Source organism: Anolis carolinensis, chromosome 1 (genome assembly GCF_035594765.1).
Source record: "Anolis carolinensis isolate JA03-04 chromosome 1, rAnoCar3.1.pri, whole genome shotgun sequence".
NCBI lineage: Eukaryota > Metazoa > Chordata > Lepidosauria > Squamata > Dactyloidae > Anolis > Anolis carolinensis.
In genome coordinates this window covers 184,675,154-184,690,939 of record NC_085841.1, presented here as the reverse complement: position 1 = coordinate 184,690,939, position 15,786 = coordinate 184,675,154, and the positions used below count along the sequence as shown (strand labels likewise).

At 41.8% G+C, this 15,786-nt stretch overlaps 1 protein-coding gene across 7 annotated transcripts in view; it reads left to right on the top strand.

The window, feature by feature from the left end:
* Positions 1–1,770: 1,770 nt before the first annotated feature.
* The window catches only part of c2cd6 (C2 calcium dependent domain containing 6), a 52,185-nt gene continuing 38,169 nt past the window's right edge, over positions 1,771–15,786 (top strand). Inside the window, exons 1-5 of one of the 7 annotated variants that reach the window (XM_062961775.1) lie at positions 1,771–2,179; positions 7,713–7,799; positions 8,330–8,386; positions 10,605–10,656; positions 14,313–14,461. In XM_062961775.1, coding sequence (XP_062817845.1) covers positions 1,841–2,179; positions 7,713–7,799; positions 8,330–8,386; positions 10,605–10,656; positions 14,313–14,461 — 684 coding nt within the window. In that variant the 5' untranslated portion in view covers positions 1,771–1,840. Of the gene's footprint in view, positions 2,621–6,865; positions 7,068–7,712; positions 7,800–8,308; positions 8,387–10,604; positions 10,657–14,312; positions 14,462–15,786 lie in introns of those variants that run through there. The other 6 variants (XM_062961773.1, XM_062961784.1, XM_062961788.1 and 3 more) reach the window with 6 other exon arrangements.

The following is a 15,786-nucleotide window of genomic DNA, read 5'->3' as shown; positions in this document are numbered from 1 at the left end:
TCTGACATGGTAGTTATTAGAGTCACCCAGCATTTCTGTGTCCAGATTGGTTCATCAAGGGCTCTGCTATGGCTGACTTCTCTGGTTGGGTAAGTCCTCGATTCGTGTTTGGGCAGTGCTGTGTTTGGTGGTACCTATGTAGACTTCTTTTCCACAGCTGCATGTTATACTGTAGACTGAGAGATCAGAAGATTCCCCTTTTCCTTTGCTGAACGTAGCATTTGTTAGATTTTCTTAGTGGGTCTGTAGATAATTTGTAGGTTTTGTTTCTTCATTAGCTTCCCTGTGTGGTTAGTTGTTCCCTTGATGTAAGGTAAGAACACTTTTCCTTTGGGTGGATTTTTGTCTTTACTCTTATGGCTTGTTCTTGGGTCTTGCAGCTCTTCTGTGGAGGAGTCTCCATTGGCCTGTAGGGCCCAGTTTAGGTGGTTGAGTTCGCCTTGGAATCAAGGAACATGAAAGGTACCCACAGACTAATCCAACTAGAGAAGCTAGCCATAGCAGAGCACTTGATGAACCAACCTGGACACAGCATATAATTCGAGAACATGGAAAGGCTGGACCACTCCAACAACCACCATGTCAGACTACACAGAGAAGCCATTGAAATCCACAGGTAGGTGGACAATTTCAACAGAAAGGAGGAAATAATGAAAATGAACAAAATCTGGCTACCAGTATTAAAAAACTCTAAAACCAGGACGATAAATAAAGAAAAGATTCCATCAGTGGTGCCTCCGAAAAATCCAACAAACCTCTTGGGAAGACAGGCGGACAAATGTTTGCATGCTGGAAGAAGCAAAGACCACCAAAGATGCTCCTACGCCATCAACTCCGCTGGACTGGCCACGTCTGAATGCCTGATCACCATCTCCCAACTCAAAATTGGAAAACGTAATGTTGGTGAACAGGAAAAGAGATTTAAAGATGGGCTCAAAGCCAACCTTAAAAACTGTGGCATAGGCACCGAGAACTGGGAAGTCCTGGCCTTTGAGCACTCTAGCTGGAGGTCAGCTGTGACCAGCAGTGCTGCAGAATTCGAAGAGGGAGAAACGTGCCAGGAGAAGGGCGTGCCAAGCCAACCCTGACAGGGACAATCTTCCGTCTGGAAACTGATGTCTTCACTGCGGAAGAACATGCGGGTTAAGGATAGGTCTCCACAGCCACCTACACATTCACCACCAAGACACTACACTTGGGAGTACCATCATCCTCGGACTATGAGGGATCACCTGAATAAGTTAATAAAGAACAACACTTCTAAAAAAAGGGAATTCCAGGTAGGAAACAATCAGGGCCAGATAACACCTCCCAACAAAGATTTCCCCTAGGCAGGAAGCAACCAGGCTTTGAAACTGCAAAGCCATTCAATGCTAATTAAGGTGGTCAAATGTAACATTTCAGACAAGAGTTCTTTCTCCCACCCTGGACCTTTCTACAGATATATAAACCCCCCTCGCCTAGTTTCCAACAGACCTCACAACCTCTGAGGATGCCTGCCATGGATGCGGGCGAAACGTCAGGACCGAATGCTTCTGGAACATGGCCATACACCCGGGAAAAAAATCACAGCAACGCAGTGCTTCCGGCCATGAAAGCCTTCGACAATTCATAGAGCCTATCTTAAGTTGGGGGCTGCGTGTACCTGGGAAAGGGCTTCCCGGCCCACAGCTACCCCTGGAAGAGCAGTGGCGGCGCGGCCTTTGTGGTGCCAATTGTGACGGCGGCGGTGGCGGCGCGGCCGTGAGCGGGCAGAGGGTCCCGGGCAAGAGCGCTCGGGGCATGTGCGCGCGGCGGGGCCTGGGAGGCAGGGAGAGGGCGCCCGCCTCCCGCCGCGGCCATGGGGGGCCACTCCAAGCACAGGGACTCCCTCGCCCCGCCCCACCTGGAGCTCCCTTCCCGGAGAGGCACGCTCGACAAGGCGGCGGCGGCAGCGGCATCACCGGCGGCGCCTCGTAGCTACTTGATCGACTCGTCGCCCTACTACTACTCCTCCCCGTGGGAGCGCGGCGCCACCACAGTCCGCAGCCAGCCAGACCTGAACGATGCCGACGAGCCGAACATCTCGCACTTCTCCTTGGCCACCGCCATGAACCTCGGCGCCTGCGCCAGCGGCATCAGCCTCAGCACCTCGCCCACCGAACGCCTCCGCGGAGAGAAGGCCCGCTCCCTCCTCCGGGTAGGGCGCGGACAGGCGAAGGGAGGGACGCAAGGAAGTAGGAAAGCAGGCTCTCTCCGTCCCTCCGGCTCGCTCGTGCGCTCTCTCCCTGTGGAACTCAACCCGCTGAGTTTCTCTCAGAGCTCTCGGACTTCATTTCCCAGAACCACTCTCCGTTTGCTGTTCCGACCGAGGCTTCTGGGAACTGAAGTCCATCACTCCTGAAGGACCCACATTTAAGGGTGTCCCAAAACTTGCCTATCTGTATAAGGCTAAACGCACAATACTGCCAGGAAGATACAGCTCCATCGTGTCTCCTGCAACATCACTTGGGAGCCCCTCAATATATATATAGATCTCTCTCTCTCTCTGTCGCATAGTCGTTTCCGACTCTTCGTGACCTCATGGACCAGTCCACGCCAGAGCTCCCTGTCGGCCGTCGCCGCCCCCAGTTCCTTCAAGGTCAGGCCAGTCACTTCAAGGATCCCATCCATCCATCTTGCCCTTGGTCGGCCTCTCTTCCTTTTTCCTTCCTTTTCCCCCAGCATCATGATCTTTTCCAAGCTTTCCTCAATACAGTATATACAGTAGAGTCTCACTTATCCAACATAAACGGGCCAGCAGAACGTTGGATAAGCGAATATGTTCGATAACAAGGAGAGATTAAGGAAAAGCCTATTAAACATTAAATTAGGTTATGATTTTACAAATTAAGCACCAAAACATCATGTTATACAACAAATTTGACAGAAAAAGTAGTTCAATACACAGTAATGCTATATAGTAATTACTGTATTTATGAATTTAGCACCAAAATATCACGATGTATTGAAAACATTGACTACAAAAATGTGTTGGATAATCCAGAATGTTGGATAAGCGAGTGTTGGATAAGTGAGACTCTACTGTACAATGTAATAATATATAGAAATAATAACATTGTAATGTAATTGTGCTGTTATTTTGTATGTAATATTCATAATGTAATATAATATATTGTATATACAGTAGAGTCTCACTTATCCAACGTAAATGGGCCGTCAGAATGTTGGATAAGCGAATATGTTGGATAATAAGGAGAGATTAAGGAAAGGCCTATTAAACATCAAATTAGGTTATGATTTTACAAATTAAGCACCAAAACATCATGTTTAACAACAAATTTGACAGAAAAAGTAGTTCAATACATAGTAATGCTACATAGTAATTACTGTATTTACGAATTTAGCACCAAAATATCACAATATATTGAAAAAATTGACTACAAAAATGCGTTGGATAATCCAGAACGTTGGATAAGCGAGTGTTGGATAAGTGAGACTCTACTGTACTACGACTTCTGATATGGTACAACATATTCTGTAATACTAATTGTATAACGTGGAGCCCCCAGTGGCGCAGCGGATTAAATTGCTGAACTTGCTGACCAAAAGATCGAAGGTTCGAATCCAGGGAGCAGGATGAGCACCTGCCATTAGCCCCAGCTTTGGCCAACCTAGCAGTTCGAAAACATGCAAATGTGAGTAGATCAATAGGTACTGCTCCGGTGAGAAGGTAACAGTGCTCCATGCAGTCATGCCGGCCACATGACCTTGGAGGTGTCTACGGACAACACCGGCTCTTTGGCCTCAAAATGGAGATAAGCACCAACCCCCAGAGTTGGACACGACTGGACTTAATGTCAGGCGGAAACCTTTACCTTTACCTAGTACTGGTAGCCAGATTGTTCATTTTCATGGTTTCCTCCTTTCTGTTGAAATTGTCCACCTGCCTGTGGATTTCAATGGCTTCTCTGTCATCTGTGTAGCCAGCTCTTCGGCTTAGAAATGGAGATGAGCACCAACTCCCAGACACAGTAATTCAGCTTTACTTGCAAACCAAATGTTTGTTCTGAAACTTTATGAATGAAATTTTATTTATAGCCCGCCGTATCTCCCTGAAGGGACTCAGGGTAGCTCACAACAAAATAAACAATGGCAAACATTCAGTACTGAGAGCAATACATAAACAAATTGGTAAACAAATCAGGAACAACTCTTAACTATATATAAAAGGATAAAGTTGTTTGCACAGTGACTATAACAACACAACTAAACGCCCCAGAAATACAAAACTTGGCAACACGATGCAAAAGCCTTCCCTCCCGGTTGTAACAACACAACCACACCCCAAAACCACAATCCGGACCCACAAAACTCACAACAACACATTGTGACTATAACAACTAAACGCCCCAGAAATACAAAACCTGACAACACAACGCAAAAGCCTTGCCTCCTAGTTGTAACAACACAACCACACCACAAAACCACAATCCAGACCCACAAAACTCACAACGCATCGTGACTATAACAACACAACTAAACGCCCCAGAAATACGAAACTTGGCACACAACTAAACACCCCAGAAATACAAAACTTGATAACACAACGCAAAAGCCTTGCCTCCCGGTTGTAACAACACAACCACACCACAAAACCACAATCCGGACTCAAAAAACTCACAACAACCCATAGTGACTATAACAACACAACTAAACGCCCCATAAATACAAAACTTGGCAACACAGCGCAAAAGCCTTGCCTCCTGGTTGTAATAACACAATCATACCACAAAACCATAATCCGGACCCACAAAACTCAGAACAACGCATCGTGATTATAACAACACAATCAAACGCCCCAGAAATACGAAACATGGCACACAACGCCCCAGAAATACAAAACTTGACAACACAATGCAAAAGCCTTGCCTCCCGGTTGTAACAACACAACCACACCACAAATCCACAATCCAGAACCACAAAACTCACAACGCATTGTGACTATAACAACACAACTAAACTGGATGGCCATCTGTCTGAGGGGTTTGGGTGGGGTCTTCCTCCATGACAAAAAGAAAGAAAGGGGTTGGACTGGATGCAAACTACAAATCCCAGCACCCCATGGCATTGAGTCCATGCATTTCAATTAGAGGCCTCTTCCTTCTCCCTTTCCCCGCCATCCAACCCATTGACCCAGTTCCATGGATCTGCAGGCAGGAAAGCCTGGGACGGATAGAATGAAGGAAGGAGGGAGGGAAGGGAAGCGAAGGAATGCCAAGGACAAGAGCCCTCCCTCTCTGCCTGGAAGGCCAGGAGCAAAAGGGAGAGAAAGACCATTGATCCGGTTATATTTACCCTCCTTTCTGACCAGTGTGTTCTTATCAGCGAGCTCAGGATCGGAGCAGAGAAAGGGAACAGCATGGGAATAAAGGAAACAAGGAGAGCACCCACTCTATCTATCCATCCACTCATCTATCCATCCACTCACCCACCAATAATAAACACCTACACAGGCAAGAATCAGCCATGCACTGAGGCTACAAGGCCTTTCAGTGCTCATCTACCTCCCCAATCCCTACATTCATACTTGGCCTCCAAAAAAACAATTGCAATAATAACAATGACAACAACAACAATAAGAATCAACACCATCACAGGCAAGAAGCAGCCAGGCACTGAAGCTGAGAGGCCAGTCAGTGCTACACTGGGCCTCCAAAAAAAATACAGTAGCATCTAACTTATCCAACCTTCATCACCACAACAACAACAATAATAATAAACACCTACACAGGCAAAAAAGAGACTATTCTACCACAATAAAAATATAAACCACACTCAGCAGAAGCAGACATCACGATTAACAACAAACCAAAGACAACAGGGATCTCAAGCAATTATCAATCAACACAAAAATTTAAGAAGGTAACAGACTTCAAATACTACTACTAATGTGAGTATAAAGAAGGGTGGAGGTCACAGCATAAATACAACCTAATGTAGACTGACCAACACCACCAGACTAAGCCACAGCAACGCGTGGCCGGGCACAGCTAGTACATTATAAATCAACATAAACGAACAAGACGTAAAATAAGTCCACACAATTACTAACACATTAAATCCTTAAAATACCATTTAAAACCTCTAAAATTGTAGGGGGGTAGATGGAAAACAACAAGTTAACAGGGTGGCTGCTAGAAGCTAGGTAAAGTGCAAATAGATGTAGTTAGTCCTCTTCCGTTAAGCCAACCTCTTAATAATAAAAGCTATGTGCAATTCAAGTTAGACCCAGCCTTGCTGTCGGAAGGCAGCAGAGAGCAAGATGTTTGAAAAAAATAGTGTCTCCTCCTCAAGCTATTTGAATCTGCTGGAGGGTGATAATACCAGTAATACTTGGTAAATATCAGTCATTCTTGGACATGAGGGACCAGCATCCCCACCCCCCACCCCAGTGGCCATGGAGCATTACATTTCATGCCCGTTGGCCCCTGTTTTTTCATAGTCTCCTTCCCTCCACAGTTCCCAGGAAGGTATAAAAGGGAATTTTGCATGAATGCAACATCCATGTAGGCTCTGTATATCCAACTGAGAGGAAAAATTCCCAGTATTAAGGGATAGCCTTTATGCACGCGTGTATGCATATATCACCCTTCATGTTTGTGAGCAGAGGTTGTGGAGTGAGCCTGAGAGGTATGGTCCTACCTCTGGTCTCCTTGTGCACGCACATTCATTACCTTTTAGAAGGAGATTGAGGCTCATGTTGAGCGGAAGCAGAATTCACACTGCGCAAGGTTCCATTGCATCCAAGGCTTGGCTTCCTCTGAACTAGAATGTTGGCTTCTATTATGAGGTAAATTCATGCCCCAGTTGTCAGTGTGCCTTGACTTATATGGATATTCAGTTAAATTGCTTATAATTTTAAATTAAATTATCTATATTTTTAGTTATACTATGTACCCCAATTCTAAGAGCAAGATTACAAATACCCCCCTGCTTCAGTTTTTTCATGTGGTCAGAAAAAAACCTACTGAATCCAGCTTCTTCATCTTGGGCTACATTTGAATCAAATTTCAACTTCCCTACTGGTACAAGAATAAGTTATTAATATAGAGGATATATTTCCCCTTTCCCAATTAATTAATATGTACATAAATATGAAAGTGGATTCTATGTATAGTCTAAGTATAGAGTATTGTGAGTTAGTGATGTCACATGCACTGTGAGAAAAAAGTACTGTACTTCCTTTTGTCTGTCTTGAATCACTTGAGTTCATCTTTTGCCCAATCTACACTGCCATAAAATGCAGTTTAACCGCATTACATTGCAGTGCGTATGAGACTTTCATTAGATGGTTGGTCAGTACCATCATGAGACAAAGAGAAAGACCTCTTTCCACTTTTCCCATACTATGCATATTGCTTTGCACCTAAATGATGTTTGCTCTTACTTGATTTAAAAAACAAAAACAAAATAGCCCCAGGTCTAAGTTTTACTCATAGGAGAGTTGCTCCAGCCCTCTCAATGCTATATTGGCACCAACTGCAATATCTCATTTGTTCTTCCTTGCTGAGGCAGAATTCTGAGCCAAACAGGTCAATGCAATTAAGGAGTCATTGTAGTTCTTTAAAATGTTGTCCCCATTGTTTTTTCCTTAGTAGGTTAAGCTATATCAGGTTGCAGAACGTATAACCTGTAATTAACACCAAAACTTAATTTCTCATTTTTTATAGATGTTGTTGAGATCTCAGAAGACCCCTGAGGAAGAAGAATCTTTCCTGTCCGCTGGGATCCATAATTTAGTTCCTTGTGGTGATGTGGTAGGTAAATTAAATGTGGTCTTAATATTGATTTTTAATGTCAGGTGTTTTAATTTTAAACTAGTATGGGCTTACAAATAAAATTCTGAAAAATACAGACGAGGGATGTGATTACAACCTGGTTGAAACTCTTGTGTAAGTAGATTGGGTGTTCTATATAAGTCTATTGATTCAGGGCCAGTTCCATGACTGAGTCAAAAGATAGAAGGCTGCAGTCCCCAAATGAGTGAGAATATTTTGCTTCTCATAAATGCATTGCTGTTAGATATGGAAATGTTTGTTAATGCCAATCTGTTGTGTGCAGTTTCGTCAATGCATGAAATATGTGTTATCTTGCCTAAATATAAGGTGATCTTCCTTACCACTGTTATGTGCTAGAAATACCATGTGCCATATGTTAGAGATGTATTCTTTATACAAGATAATAATAATAATAATAATAATAATAATAATAATAATAATAATAATAATAATAATACTTTATTTGTATTCCACCCTATCTCCCCGAGGGGACTCAGGGCGGATTCCAGCATACACAACACAAAGGCAAACATTCAGTGCCTAGAAACAACGAAACACAGCAAAAGGTAAAGATAAAAGTAAAATGATGACAAATGATATACCAAGGTGATCAAAGTACAATAATGCCAGTAATCGTTATAAGGGGACATTGTTAGAATGTAGTATAAATAAAGGCCACAGCATAAAATGCGAATAAAATATTCGTCCCAATTATAAGGGATTGCAAAAATCAGTCTCTTAGGTAAGAACGGTTGTAAAGTGCTAATGTGATGAGCGGTAAAATATTATAATACCCACTATTATAATACCCACTATTAACAATCAGTTCAAACCTAACTTAATCAAACACAGCCCCCTAAGATGCCTAGACCATGCAATGGCTACAGAAGCAAGATGCCAAATAATCCTAAACTATGTAGAGTCTCTGAAAGGAAGTGCATACATGGAAAGGTCTATGAGTTGACTACGATCTTTCACTAGAGATGTTGTTTTATGTATTTAAGTAACATACCAAAAGCATAAAGTTGACTGATTATTCTCCTGCCACAATAAATCTCCTGCCACTCAAGAGCTTAAGGGGTTTTAAATAAAACATTATAATCTACCTACTAAAAAAAAGGAGTGGAAGATTCTCACCCCTGTACTAAATATTTATTTGCCAATTGCCATCTTATTTCTTCTTCTGGAGCCCCCAGATGGCGTAGTGGACTAAGTTACTTGAAGGTTAGGTTGCTGACCTGAAAGCTGCCAGGTTCGAATCCCACCCGGGGAAAGTGCGGATGAGCTCCCTCTATCAGCTCCAGCTCCATGCGGGGACATGAGAGAAGCCTCCCACAAGGATGGTAAAAACATCAAAAACATCCGGGTGTCCCCTGGGCAACGTCCTTGCAGACGGCCAATTCTCTCACTCCAGAAGCGACTCAAGTTGCTCCTGACATGAAAAAAATTATTCTTCTGCTGGTTCTGACTAGTCTTACAGGAAATTCTTTTCAACCTTAGGTGATGTATACTTAAAATCTACATCTCTAGTTACTATAACATAACCAAGGAGTCCAGGTGAACTATGTGCTATTTGTCACCATCCATTTTACCTTAAATTACAAGGGAATGAAATGATAGTGAGGCCAGAGCCTTCCCATCTCTATTCAGTGTATCACCTATACGAGTGAATCACGCTCAAAGATGGAAAGACTCAATGATTTCGTCTCAAGACAATTGGCTTATAAAAATAAGCAAACTCACCGAAATGGATAAATTTACTTCCTTGATTAAGGAGAAATCTCTAACTAACTTTCAGAAAGGCTAGAGCCTATTCATTGTGTTCCTCCACCAAAGATGGGGCCAAATCTCCATCACTTTCTTTTGGATTAGAAGTGTATTATTACATGGGGAATAGATGTACCAATGGTTCCTTTTCACTAAATTGCCCCTAGTGGCCCAATGGGTTAAATCCTTGTGCCAGCAGAACTACTGACCAAAAGGTCGGCGGGTCGAATCTGGTGAGTGGGATGAACTCCCGTCTGTCAGTTCTAGCTCCCCGTACGGGACATGAGAGATTAGATGACGTAGGTTGCTTGTAGATTAGATGACGTAGATTGATTGTAGTTTGTAGTTACTGGATTTATTTAAGTTTAGGATGTGGCAGTATTATCCTAGAAAAATTATTTTTAATATTTTGCTGTTTTTGATGTTTTGCTTTTTATATGTTTGTATGCGAGTTTTGTTTTAATCTGTCTTAATAAAAAATGTAGTCACCGTAATCCAAAAAAAAGAAAGAAAGAAAGAAAGAAAGAAAGAAAGAAAGAAAGAAAGAAAGAAAGAAAGAAAGCTGCCTAACTATAGCTATGGCTCTATGATTATTCCTTTGAGAATGCGTAAAGCCCACCCATTTTCTTATTTAAAAACATGTAACCAAAAAAAGGGGGGTATTCAGGGGCCCAGAATGGCATTTCAATGGGAAGATTGCTTTGAGATAAGAAACATTTGAGTTTAGAGCTTGGTCATTAAATGAATTGAACTCTTAACTCAAGGTTTCACTATATGTGAAACCAAGCCTCATTAGACAGAGAGGTGCTTATTTCCAAGAAAACAGATATGTATCCTCTCCAGCATAAAGCTTTGAATGATGAAATTTTGGAGGGGATGGAATACAAAATTCTAGGACTTTGCCTTTTTAATTTCAAAGCTATATGGGTACGAAATGTTTTTTTTTTTAGTAATCTTTCCCTTTGACTGTAATGTGACTTCATAACAGTTCTAATTGGACATTTTATTTTCTAATAGGTTGGCTTGTTGGCAGTTATTGTGAAGCAGTGCAAAGATTTCACTCCCAAGTGTATCCTTTTCTTCTCGTTATTTAAAAATACAAACAACTGTACGTTCTCAGAGTGCAGCCATATAGTGAGAGAGTTATGGCAACCTTTCTATGTGCTTGTGGAGAATAAAATATGAATTTCCAAAACACTGTCACCACAGTACATGCAAATTTCCCTCAGTGGGCAACAGTACGTTTTGAAAGAGGGATCTACAATAGGAATTAAATATTGCTCCCAGTGGTATCCCTCCTGCCTGATCCCCTCTTATCGCTGCTTTTAATGCTTTATAAAAAAAAATGAGATTCTAATCAAAGAACCTTCCTGTGACCCTACATTTGTTGTGCATTTTGTTTTACATCTGGGGTGGACAAGTTACAATTCTCCAGTGTTTCTTGGGTTGGAGTTTTCATTAGTCCTAGCCAACATGGCCAATAGTTAGTCAGTCAATTGTTGTCTAGCAACATGTTGAAAGCCATTAATCACTCACCCTATTTTATATGGAACTTTTGACTTATTATACTACCTGTTACTTTGCGTTTCTTTCTATTTCTGTGTACAGTGTGCCATTGGCATCCACTGGAGTTTGGTTCCAGGACCTCCCAAGGATACCAAAATCTGTGGATGCTCAGGTCCTATTATATGCAGTGAAGTAGTAAAATGGTAACCCTTACATAAAGCGGCAAAATCAAGGTTTGCTTTTTGGATATATATACAGTATGTATATATTTTGGAACCCCCAGTGGCACAGTAGGTTAAACCGCTGAGCATTTGAACTTGCTGACTGAAATGTCGGCAGTTTGAATCTGGGGAGTGGGGTGAGCTCCCGCTGTTAGCCCCAGCTTCTGCCAACCTTAGTTCGAAAACATGTAAATGTGAGTAGATCAATAGGTACCACTCCGGTGGGAAGAAAACGGCACTCCATACAGTCATGCCAGCCACATGACCTTGGGCATGTCTATGGACAAACGCCGGCTCTTCAGCTTAGAAATGGAGATGAGCACCAACCCTCAGAGTCGGACACGACTAGACTTTATGTCAGGGGAAAATCTTTCCCTTTACTTATATATTTCATCGAATCTAAGGTGCATTTTTCCTGTTTAATGGACTTCAAAAAACAGGATGCACCTTAGATTCTATGATACTTTAGATTTGCTGGCTTCTCTTACCTCCAAGAGGAAGGAGGAGGAGCTGCTCCAGCTCCCAACTACTCTGCCATTCCTCATAGTTTTGGCCTCAGCCTCGGCCAGATGGCTGTTTACGAGTATTTTACCTAAGTGCCGCTTCCTGCATCCGCTACCACCTCAGCGGGCCAATAGATTTAATAAAATAACTCATGAAGACAAGATGACACCAGGGTTTCTTCACACTCCCTCCTCACCTCATAGGAAAGATTGGACTACAGTGCTACATTAAAAGAACAAAAAGGCATTGTACATGCTGAGGGGATTCTGGAACATATTCTAAGAAAATTTGTGTTTTTCTAAAATGGAAGCTTCACAAAAGTGAAGATGCATAGAACAACACTGTTAGTAGATGTATATGGTTGAGGGGAAGTCATAGGGAGGAGGGAGCAAGCTTGTTTTCTGCTGCCCTGGAGACTAGGACGCGGAACAATGGCTTTAAACTACAGGAAAGGAGATTCCACCTGAGCATCAGGAAGAACTTCCTCACTGTGAGAGCTGTTTGGCAGTGGAACTCTCTACCCTGGAGTGTGGTGGAGGCTCCTTCTTTGGAGGCTTTTAAGCAGAGGCTGGATGGCCATCTGTTGAGGGAGCTTTGAAAGTTATTTCCTGCTTCTTGGCAGGGTGTTGAACTGGACGGCCCATGAGGTCTCTTCCAACTCTATGATTCTATGATTCTATGCAGGGTAGCAAAAACGCTTTGATTAGGCAACTTGTGCATGCATACGTTTTCGTAACAGACGGCCAATTCTCTCACTCCAGAAGCGACTCAAGTTGCTCCTGACACGAAAAAAGTAACCTATTAAGAACTGTACATACTATTGTTGTAAATTTCTAGTTTATGAGAGATGTCATATTTTACTGGAGATGGGTTGATCTGAAACATGTAGCAAACAATCTTAAAATACTTGTTTCAGTGCCACAGTACACCCAGATATTGTGAGTGTTGTGATAGATCTAATGATTTCCCTGACTACACAGAAACCCATTTAGTTCTCCTCCACTTAAGGTACATAAAAAGGTACATGGAGATCAACATTGTTTTTTTCTTATGGCCCAAGCTTGCTTTTCCCCTGATATTTTGGCTAAGCCAAATCCTAATATAATTGTTTGCCTTGCCCATTCTTTCCCATGCTTCAGGTGAGCTCAATTTTTGAAATTAGTTTTACATTTCCCCCCTTTAAAAAGGGGGAAAAAGAGACTTTAAAACCCTGTGCAATGCTACTTATGCTCCAAAAATATGGGATCTGTTTCTCCTTGGCTTGATCTTTGAGAGAAGACTGTATTTCTAAATAACAAGAATTTGTGCACTATCATACAGTATTCACTGATCAAACTGAACATGATTATAAGCAAGCCATCTTTGCTTAGAACCTCAATTAAAGCATTGATACTTGTCCCTTTTACTCGAATCCCATTGTGAAAGTACCTTGTCCTGGTTTGCTCAAAAGAACCATTGTGTATTTCTTACTTATGTGTTCAATACTCCACACTTCATCTTAGTTTGAAAGCCAAAGATCCTCATATAAGAACATACAGTATCATTACTCTTAAAGAGTGTATTTTGAAATCCTAACACATTGACTCTCCAGCTACATTACATGGGGGGAAATGGAATAGTCACAAGGCAACCCACACCAAAGTAAAATGCAAGCAATTTTTCAGAGTATTTGAAATTTCTAAAAGGTTATTGTGCACCAAAAATGTGGCGACAACATAACTGGACAAGAAATGCTATGAAATAACATGATAATCACTCCAGCCTCACAACCTAATCCTTCTCGAACCTGATGGCAAGTACTGTTTCCTACCTTACATATAAGGGCTTAGAGGGGCAATTTAGGTGAGAAAAATTATACAGGGGAAAAAAAAACATTAATCCCCTGAAATATAAAAGTTTTATTATTATGTGGACACATGGATTTTACAGAAAAGAAATTGAAAATACAGTAGAGTCTCACTTATCCAACACTCGCTTATCCAACGTTCTGGATTATCCAATGCATTTTTGTAGTCAATGTGTTCAATATATAATGAGATTTTGGTGCTAAATTCGTAAATACAGTAATTACTACATAGCATTACTGCGTATTGAACTACTTTTTCTGCCAAATTTGTTGTCTAACATGATGTTTTGATGCTTCATTTGTAAAATCATAACCTAATTTGATGTTTAATAGGCTTTTCCTTAATGCCTCCTTATTATCCAAAATATTCGCTTATCCAACATTCTGCCAGCCCGTTTATGTTGGATAAGTGAGACTCGACTGTATTGGGAAACTAGTCTCAGAATAGAAGAGAATAGCTTTATTGTCATTGTACACTGTACAATTAAGATCTTTTTATCTTGTCATTTTTTGTTCTTGTTGCAGGGTTTTGTATGTATAAAATACTAGAATTCATCAGTTCTTTGCAATATGATATTCCGTGTTTGTTTTGCTTTCTGTTCCCAGAAAGGTTCATGCTTCCTTAACAGAAGGCACCATGTTAAAAAGTCATTGTTAAACGTGACATCTATTTATTGGTCCGTATTAGTATTGATAAAATCATGAAGTGCACAAACCCCCAAGTTTACAAAGCAAATAGGAGCAACAGAAAGACTGAAACAGTTAATTTTGGAGATGTGAGGTATTTTTCAGTAAAGGTACGTTCCTTCTGTTCACAAATGCTCTTAAAACACAACAACAAAAAACCACCACTGGGTTGCGGTGAGTTTTCCGGGCTGTATGGCCATGTTCCAGAAGCATTCTCTCCTGACATTTCGCCCACATCTATGGCAGGCATCCTCAGAGGTTGTGAGGTATATTGGAAACTAGATGAGTGAGGTTTATATATCTGTGGAAGGTCCAGGGTGGGAGAAAGAACTCTTGCCTGTTGGAGGCAAATGTGAATGTTGCAATTAATCACCTTGATTAGCATTCAAAAGTCTTGGCAGCTTCAAAGCCTGGCTGATTGGAGCCTCCGGTGGCCTAGGGGATAAAAGCCTTGTGACTTGAAGGTTGGGTTGCTGACCTGAAAGCTGCCAGGTTCGAATCCCACCCGGGGAGAGCGCGGATGAGCTCCCACTTTCAGCTCCAGCTCCATGTGGGGACATGAGAGAAGCCTCCCACAAGGATGGTAAAACATCAAAACATCCGGGCGTCCCCTGGGCAACGTCCTTGCAGACAGCCAATTCTCTCACTCCAGAAGCAACTCCGGTTGCTCCTGACACAAAAAAAACCTGGCTGATTCCTGCCTGGGGGAATCCTTTCCTGGGAAGTGTTAGCTGGCCCTGGTTGTTTCATGTCATCCCCCTGTATTCAGAGTGTTGTTCTTTATTTATATATCCACAGATATATAAACCCCACTTGCCTAGTTTCCAATATACCGCTCAACCTCTGAGGTAGCCTGCCATAGATGTGGGTGAAATATCAGGAGAGAATGCTTCTGGAACATGACCATAGAGCCCGGAAAATTTACCGCAACCCAGTGATTTCGGCCATGAAAGCCTTCAACTACACAAAAAACCACCTGCTTGTTGATTATTACATATCTAAATGTGGACAGCGTCCTTATTCACACCTATGCAAAGATGCATGTGTAGCCAAGTATTACTGAAACCACAAGTGTTGGATTCTTCTGTAGATGATGATCCTCCCATGAAAGACTATGGGGCGTGTGAAACTAAAGTGAAAATTTTGTCTGACTTGCCAAAATACTTGTATACTCGAATATAAGCCGACCCGAATATAAACCAAGGCACCTAATTTTACCACAAAAAACTGGGAAAACTTATTGACTCGAGTATAAGCCGCAGGTGGAAAATGCAGCAGCTACTGTTAAATTTCAAAAATAAAAATAGATTCCAATAAAATTACATTAATTGAAGCATCAGTAGGTTAAATGTTTTGAATATTTAAATAAAACTGTAATTTAAGATAGTAATAAGACTTTAATAAGATAAGACTGTCAAACTCTGATTACTGTATA